Source organism: Erythrolamprus reginae, chromosome 2 (assembly GCF_031021105.1).
Source record: "Erythrolamprus reginae isolate rEryReg1 chromosome 2, rEryReg1.hap1, whole genome shotgun sequence".
Taxonomy (NCBI): domain Eukaryota; kingdom Metazoa; phylum Chordata; class Lepidosauria; order Squamata; family Dipsadidae; genus Erythrolamprus; species Erythrolamprus reginae.
The window spans coordinates 99,531,942-99,541,290 of NC_091951.1; the positions used below are offsets into that span (position 1 = coordinate 99,531,942).

At 41.1% G+C, this 9,349-nt stretch overlaps 1 protein-coding gene across 2 annotated transcripts in view; it reads right to left on the bottom strand.

Moving 5' to 3' along the window:
• FAM193B (family with sequence similarity 193 member B) overlaps positions 1 to 4,276 on the bottom strand; it is a 50,758-nt gene extending 46,482 nt beyond the window's left edge. For both annotated transcript variants that reach the window (XM_070738840.1, XM_070738839.1), the window contains exon 1: positions 4,009 to 4,276. In XM_070738840.1, coding sequence (XP_070594941.1) covers positions 4,009 to 4,176 — 168 coding nt within the window. In that variant the 5' untranslated portion in view covers positions 4,177 to 4,276. The remainder of the gene's footprint in view (positions 1 to 4,008) is intronic.
• Positions 4,277 to 9,349: the final 5,073 nt, after the last annotated feature.

The window sequence follows — 9,349 nt, forward strand, 5'->3', positions numbered from 1 at the left end:
TATATAAATACAGTACTTTATTTTGCAATCCCTTTATTTAGAGGGATTGAAATTAATCATCTTTGCCTTTCATTTTCAAGACAATTCAAATGGTTAGACTTACGTCCCTTGTAATGAGTAATAAGCCTTATTCCTCAAGGCAACCTGGCTCATGGCCTTAAGTGAATCCCACTTATCAAAACTAAAGAAGTGGTTGCCTCACTTACATTAGCAATTACATAATATACCTTAATGTGAAAAACGTTATTTGATCAGAACAAGGTTATAAAGTTTATCATAATAGGTTTTGTGGAAATGGGGAAATACTAGAGAGAAATCAGTTACAAAGAAGGCCTTAATTTGCTTTACCCAAAGTCAGCCTAGTCATCTATTTAAGTGCTGCATTGTCTTCAGTTCTACAGAAAACCAAGACATCTGTGTTCTTAGCCAATCATCTATCTACTACCTAGGTCATACCCTTCATAAATCGGTCAGCTCTCCAACAGGGTGATCAGTTACAGTAACTCAGACAGCTGTGATTTTAAAAATTAATTTTAGTTCTTCAAACATTTGGATTTGGGTCTTCAGAAAATGAGGCTACAGGGATGCTTTGGGCAGCATCTTGTACAAAACTTTTTTTCAATCAGATGTTTAAACCCATCCCTCTTTTACATAAAAGGATGACTTGAAGCTAAGTTTTAATCTTCACAATTCAAGGATTATATTGCCACAAATATGTAGTTTAGGATATCTAAAGACAGACAGACAGACACACACACACACACACACACACACACACAAACACACATACATATGAATGAAAATGATGAGAGACAAAGATACATACTATTCACACTGACAAGCTTAAGAAGCAACAGGGTTACATTAGCTTCCCTCAATTATGCTGCAGAAAATCTCTTGCTACTGCTGACAAAGAGACAAAATCCTAGAGTGGCCCTACAAAAAAAAGGCAGTTCTAGTAACACCTTGTTTTACTTTCTTATACACACTACATGGGACTAAAATGGAAAGAAATAAGAAGAGAAGAGAGTAGTCTCCTTCAACTATATAAACACTGGGCCAATTATCTCCATTTTAGGGTTTTTTTTTAAATAATACAAAAAATTTAAAATGACAGGTAGTGATAATCTTTTGTTTCTTTTGACAGGGAAGCTGTCAAAGACAGCCGCCTCCAATTTGATTAGGGCATCCATGACTGTATGCCCAAAATGCAAAGGAGTATTTCCCAAAGTGGAACAATTAATTGTGTCAGCTGTGTCCTATAAGTGCTCTGCTTCTTGAAAGTGGTATCTTCTCTTATTTCAGGGGACCCTGTCTCCATTTCCCACCAAAAATTCAGAAGCAAACTGTGGCTTCCTAGTCTACCCACACATCACACAATATTTGGATTTTAAAATGCAGTACTGCAACTTAATCTTGCCAAAATGATAAAGAAATGTTAAAATAGTTGAGGAGTTAAAAAATAAAAAGCAATCATAAACAGAGTGCTAGCTATCTTTATGACAGGTAGGGCAGGTGATGTTAATTTCTTTCTCAACTTTCAGAGCTTGCCATTCTGCTGCTTATCTGGCTTAGTTCATGTTTGTGTCAATCTGTTAAATTTTGATTTCTGTAATAAATATAACTGTTAAGCACCAAAGCAAGGAATCCTAAACCATAATCTAGGACCCAGTTATCTAAAGAAAAACCCATTGAACTCGATGGAATTATGTATATGTATGTGTAAGAGATATCATTTTTCTTCTATGCTGATGCCTATGGTGATTTTAGTTCTTAAAACAGCTGAAGTTTTATAAGTTGTAGGAGTGTTTTCCTGGCCACAAGGCAAGTTAGGAATACTTTTCTAAATAAAAGTCATATGTAGAAAAAAGGATATCATGCTTTAAAAAGTAAGGAAAATGCTCTTAGTTAAAGGGCAATGTTGATGGATAGGTATCTCACAAATTTTGATGCTCTGAATTCAGACGATAGAATATTCTGTGATAGATTAGAAGGGTCCTAGTTTCTTTAATTTCTATATCAAAGGCCATCATCACAGCTTTTGGAAGACTAAAATTGGAATCACCCTTAGGGCTTACAGATTTGTTTGGGGAAAACACTTATTTATTCAAGCATTATTTCAAACCATTTCTGGATCTGGTGCTATTTTATTAACATTTATAAAGCTATATAGCTTTAGCTATGCAATTATTCCTGAAAATAACAAGGGACAAGTAAATAGAGGGTTGCTTACAAGCAGCTAGGGAATGGCAGAATAGACATTTTTTTAACCTTGGGCTAGAAACTAATGTCATTTTAGGTGAGCTGGATTCCCACTCTAGAAAACTCTCTGTCCTTGTTTCACTTAAAATGCCCATCAAACAGTTCTTGTTAGCCATACTGAAAAATATGTAAACAAGTGCAGTAGCCTGCAGCCTCCTAAGACTGTAAATGTCTTGCCAACTGGCACAGTAGATAGACAAGGCCCTATTTCTACATATTCTGTACTGCTTTGACTGAGTCTTAGGCATGTCTGTCTACCAATGGAAGTCTGGCTTCCCAGTTTAATTCACAGGTCTTAGTTTGCACAAAACTGTCCTAAGCATTTGCCACCTCACTACACATGGTGAACAATACAGATGTAGAAGCATTTTGCCCTGTGCCAATAGAACAGATGCCATCTATCCAGAATAGGGCTCAATAGCTATACTGAACTAATCCTGACAAACATCAGGTTCTAGTTCTTTCTTTGGGGCGAACTGCATTCTGTTTGTAGCAAAGATCCACTTCAGTAAATAAATCAGTAAATTAAAGTTACTGCTGAGGTCCACTTGGTGAGCCTCTGGGGGGACATAACATCACTTACAGAATGACTTTTGTGGAACATAGTCAATGTCTCCTTTTGGCCTTACAGGATTCTTTGATCTACATACGTCCTTCTTGGAAAAAGCATTTCAGTAACCATCTCCTGCTTGCAATTAACTCTTTATTGTTTAATAAAGGATGTTTCAACCGCATAAGATCCAATTAACTACCATCTCCTAGCAGGAAAGGATTCATGTATTGAAAGGGATACTGAAACATGCCTAGGTACAATCTAAAGGACAAGATGCAGCATAGTCCCAGGGCAGGTTGCATTGAAAAGCAAATGAAATACAGTACTCGAAATATAAACAGAATGCTAGGATATAGACGTGTAACACTAAACTGATCGTTTTGGGAAAGGCCTGTCATTGTATACCTGACAGGCGGAATACAGAATAAGATTTAAGATATTTAAGAAATATGTAACTGTTTTTCCAAAAGAAACCTGAACAGGTTTTGGTGATGATGACAGGGTGCAACCAGCCTATGGTATGGTGCTTCTCTACTGAAATGAGAGGGAAATTGCAGCAAATGTACAAGCAGCCCTGCCTTCTGCATCCTGGACTGGACTAAATGCACAATCAGTTAGACTAAGCATACAGGGGGGGGGGGGGGGCGATTGAAAGGCGAAATAACATACCGAACAAGCACAGCAGACATTATTTCAGGCTAACTGTTCTATCTACTCAGGGGGTTGGTGATGCTGGTGGGGAATAAGCGGAGGGGCTCTGGGCCCGATGGGTGCTAGATGTCAGGGGGAGCAGGTGGCTGCGGGTAGGGTGGGCTGATAAAAGGGCACAGACAATGATCCACCGGGATTTAGGGCAGCCGGGATCCAAGGTGGATCTTGAGGTGACCGCCAAAGCGGCCAGCGGGTGCTGCTGGATTGCAACGGGTGGGTGGCACGAAAAGGAGGGTGCTGAAGCAACGTGCTGCGGGAGCCGCAATTTCGGGAGGGCGATCCCCACCGCGCGGAGGAGGGACGCCGAAAAAGGCTCATTCCGGGATGGCTGGATTGCGGGCGATCCGACTGCGCTAGGGGTGAATTGGGGGGGGGAGAGGATCGCGGCGCCGAGGGATGCGGGGGTATAAAACGGGCTGAGGGGTGTGGATGCAGGCTCGGGTCTGACGGCGGGCGAGATGGGGGGGCGCGCGCCCAGTTACCTGCGAGGCTCTTCCCTGCTCCGCGCCGCTCGCCGCCGCCGCCGCCTCGGGGGTCTCGGGAAGGCCGGGCCCAGCGGGGGGCGCGGGCGGCTCCGGGGGGGCTGCTCCCCCCGCCCGCTCCCGCCGCGCCCCAGCCGCGCCCACCGCCTTATTCCGCCTGCGAGTCATGCTCGTCTTGCACCCCGCCGCGCAGTAGCTCCAGCCGCCGCCGCCGCTCGCCGCCGCTAATGCCGTTGCCGCTCGCCGCCGCTAACGCCGCTCGCCCGCCGCCGCCGCCGCCGCTGCTTTCAGACAGGACAACAGCCAATATGGCGGCGCGGCCCGTCCGGCCCCTGCCCGCGGGGGAAGCCTTCGCCGCCATCGCCGAGGCGGGCATTGCCTGGGCAGCGCGCCCCCCAGTGGCTGGAGGAGACGCCATTGCAAAGCAAGCACACGGCGGAGATTAAATGGCCCGGGAGGGAAGCCTGTGGCTTTGGGCAGGGAGATCCCAGCCTCCTCCTTCCCCCAACCCCTCCCTGCTTCCCTCTGCAGTGTTTCTGACCGGCTCAGCCGGCTGAGTGTCGTTTGGAGGCAGTTTCCGACAGCGGAAAGGCTTCTTTAAGCACAAACGGGGGCAGGTCAGGTAACGTAGCTTCCCGGGCATCGATGCAGAAGGAAGAGTGTTTTGGACACATGTTAACTGAGCATTTTACCTTTCCGTTCAGTAAAAGGGATCATCATCCCCCTCATCTATACAAGCCTCCCACTCTCGCCCCTTGTCCCGTTGCCTTTTCGCTTTCCACAACTATGTTTCCTTGCAATTTAAGTCATTAGCGCCTTCGCCGATCGCCTCGGTTCAGATTGCCATGCAGTTTAGAAGAAACTTCTTATGTAGTTTTTATGTACAGTACAGTATACTGTATTTGAAAGCTTGGCCGCTGTAGATTTTGAAATATTTCTAAACCACATTGCTAAAATAGTGTCTGGTATCTAAAACAATTTCAGTTTTAAAAACATATTTATATTTAGTACACACACAACAAACAGATAGACAACAAACAATTGGGATATTTACAACCTCATTTCTGACATAAATTATTTTCAGAGATATATACATTTATACATTACTCTGTAAATGTTATGATCACATATTCTTTATTTATACTGTAAATAAATTACTTCTATTGTTAGACTACTAAACGGTATCCCTGTATAATTTTACTTCATTTATCGTTTATTTCTTTTAACCAGTTATAGAATTTATCCCGTCTTTTGTAATACAGTAATCAGAATCCTCTTTTCCTTTCAGTTTCCTTGTGAGCATGTTCATTTCTGCATAATCCATAAAACAATTTCAATAAAACTGTTCATAAAAATGACACCACCTATTTTGTCAGGAAAAAAGGAAAAGATTTGAGCAAAATGGTCTTTTCTTCAATCGTGGCTAGAAACACTAACTTAAAAGTATTCTGCTAATGGTTCGTTTACTCCAGCGTTCTTTGTGATATATAAGGCAAATAAATAAATTCTGCAAACTTTCCAATTTATTTATTTATTTATTGGATTTGTATGCCGCCCCTCTCCGCAGACTCGGGGCGACTAACAGCAATAACAAGACAGCATACATTAATAATCCAATACTAAAAACACTTAAAAACCCATTATTATAAAAACCAAACATACATACAGACATACCATGCATAAAATTGTAAGGGCCTAGGGGGAAAAAGAGTATCTCAATTCCCCCATGCCTGGCGGCAGAGGTGGGTTTTAAGTAGCTTACGAAAGGCAAGTAGGGTGGGGGCAATTCTAATCTCTGGGGGGAGTTGGTTCCAGAGGGCTGGGGCCACCACAGAGAAGGCTCTTCCCCTGGGTCCTGCCAAGCGGCATTGTTTGGTTGACGGGACCCGGAGAAGACCCACTCTGTGGGACCTAACTCGTCGCTGGGATTAGTGCAGCAGAAGGCGGTCCCGGAGATAATCTGGTCCAGTGCCATGAAGGGCTTTATAGGTCATAACCAACACTTTGAATTGTGATCGGAAACTGATCGGCAACCAATGCAGACTGTGGAGTGTTGGTGTGACATGGGCATATTTGGGAAAGCCCATGATTGCTCTCGCAGCTGCATTCTGCACGATCTGAAGTTTCTGAACACTTTTCAAAGGTAGCCCCATGTAGAGAGCGTTACAGTAGTCGAGCCTCGAGGTGATGAGGGCATGAGTGACTGTGAGCAGTGACTCCCGGTCCAAATAGGGTAGCAACTGGTGCACCAGGCGGACCTGGGTGAACGCCCCCCTCGCCACAGCTGAAATATGTTTTTCTAATGTGAGCTGTGGATTGAGGAGGACGCCCAAGTTGCGGACCCTCTCTGAGGGGGTCAATGATTCTCCCCCCAGGGTAATGGACGGACAGATGGAATTGTCCTTGGGAGGCAAGACCCACAACCACTCCGTCTTGTCTGGGTTGAGTTTGAGTTTGTTGACACCCATCCAGACAGATGTGCGGTTTGTAATTCTTATAGCAAAACTGTAAATAGATATCCAGTCTGGCAGATATTAAGAGCCTAATCATGAATTTATCCAGTGTCCATTTTAACCTGTGCAAATTAACCATTCCCAATCTGATGACAGCAAGTTCTACTATGTAAATATCCATTAAGGAAAGAAATCTCCCTATACAGGACTATACAGGTAGTCCTCGACTTACGACCATAATTGAGAAAAAGTTTATATTGCTAAATGAGACTTTTGATCCATTTTACCACCTTTCTTGTTACAGTTAAGTGAATCGCTGCGGTTTAATCAGTAACCTGTTTGTTAAGTGAATCTGGCTTTCCCATTGACTTTGCCTGACAGAAGGTTGCAAAAGGTGATCACATGACCAAGGACACTCCAAACTTCATAAATATGAGGCAGTTGTCAAACATCCAAGTTTTGATCATGTGGCCACGGGGGTGCTGCAATGGTTGTAAGTGTGAAAAACAGCCATTGTAACTTCAAATAGTCATTAAGTGAACTATTGTAAATCAAGGATTATCTGTATTCAGGTTTAAAGAATAGTAGGGAAAAGGATCAAAAATTCCCTCTACCCACGTTTTCCATACAACGAATTACTTTATATGCATTATACTTTCCCCTTTACTATCCAATAATAGCCTGCAGTGATATTAGCAAATTACAAAAAAATTAGATTAGCAGTTGAAGTATATGAAATGAACCTATTATTGAGTTGCATGTATACAACATTTATATACAGTACTGCTCAAAAAATATAAAGGGAAGGCTCAAATAACACATCCTAGATCTGAATGAATGAAATATTCCCATTGAATGTTTCATTTGCATAACTATTCCATTTGTACAACAGCATGTGAAATTGATTGTCAATCAGTGTTACTTCCTAAGTGGACAGTTTGATTTCACAGAAGTTTGATTTACTTGGAGTTATATTCTGTTGTTTAAATGTTCCCTTTATTTTTTTGCGCAGTGTATATTGGCTGTATATATATCCATGAACATGTATGTGTATCCATGAAGCCACTTGTGCTTTTGCCCTATTTAGTGATATACAGTATATATAAAGAGAATCTATGCAAGGCAATGCTTCAAATTTAAGAAGGGCAAGATAGCATGTACATTATTTTAAGAAAATTGGGAGCAGGGATTAGGGCTGCTATGTGAAGCCTGCTGCATTTGGCATCTTGTAGCTGGACTGACAATAGACTAGAAAGATTACATGTAGGTCTTCAAGAACAGGGCCTGATATTCGTTTTACTTTGATACCTGTATGCTACCTTTATAGTTTCAGCAGAGGGCACTATTCCTTCATTCCAGACAACACCAATACAAATGATCTTATATCATTTAACCTGAATTAATTTAATAATTACAAGCTGAAATGTGGACATAAAACAGAAATGCTTTGCCTCTTCCGTTTTTAAAAAATGGCCAACCAAACAAACTCTCAGTTAATTTGCATGAATTTTTACGCCTTCAAAAAGACCTTTTTGTGGGATTTCTATTTTCAGTTTTATCTATCAGACTATTGTTTTAAATGTCAGCTTTCCAGGGTCTTTCCAGTTAGCTCTGTTCACTTATTCATAATAACACATCTTTTAATCATTATGTTTTACTCAGTGCCACCAGACCTACAAGGAAACTTAAGCCTTTTTGTTCTGAAAGCAGTAAACAAGTGATTACTGTATAGATTTTCAATTTTTAGAGGGCACAGTTTGAAAAAGATCCTAGCAATGACTTCACTCAATATTTCTCTTTTTGAGGCAAATGCTTGTTTCTTGTGTATCTGACAGATGGACAGATCATCCATTATAATGCATCATATAATAAAAGGACTTTTTACAACATACTTCATCTGGTTACTGAATCAACTTATTTCTGAGTTTGCAATAAACTAATCTAATAGACTGGATTCACACAATATAGCAAACAAACAAACAAACACACACACACACACACACACACACACACACACACACACACAAGCTAACATTAGTCCAGTTTAGCATGCTGTGTAATGGTAGCTATGTCTTTAACTGATCTGGTTAATACCAATAAAGGATAATATTTGTAGCTCAGGGTTGAAATGAGGGGTCCTTGGTGTTCTCTGAGCTTTATTGTTTTATTGCAGATGCTTTAATGCTCAAACTAAATAATCTCCTCATGGCTAGTATGGAGTGGGCTTTGCTCTCAATTTATATTCTAGTGGCTTGCTCTGTCAGTGTTGGCAGGGGTGGTCTTAGAGGTTCTTTGGTTAGGCTGTTTACTTTTAGATTATTTGGCAGTTCCTTGATTGGGGTATTGTTTACTTGATTATTGATCTGACCTTAGCCCAAGATTACTCCAAGATCAACCGAGTATAGGGGGACTTTAGTCCACAGCACTTCAGGTGCTATCCAAGGTGCTGTCAGTTTTCATGTGACTTTGTCTGCTATATCTGAGTTACTCACAATCCAGTGTGATTAGGTCTTCTTAAACCTTTGATTATATCTTTCAGCTTCAGCTCACCATAAATGGAATACAATCATTCTTGTGAGTCAAGCACCTTAAGGGAGAAATTGAAAACATACTTTTTTTCTTAAAGAACAGTTTAATCATAAGCTGGTCACTTACCACAATATCACTTACCAGTAGTAAATGGAATTCGTATTATTCAACACTTAATATATAATTAGGCATTGTGTCAGTCAATTAAACTGTTTTTTAATACATTTATTTCACCAATTTATTTCTTACTAAGAATAATTTAGAAAAAAAATGGCCAAGAATTCTATTATCATTATTATTATTATTATTATTATTATTATTAATTAGATTTGTATGCCGCCCCTCTCCACAGACTCTCC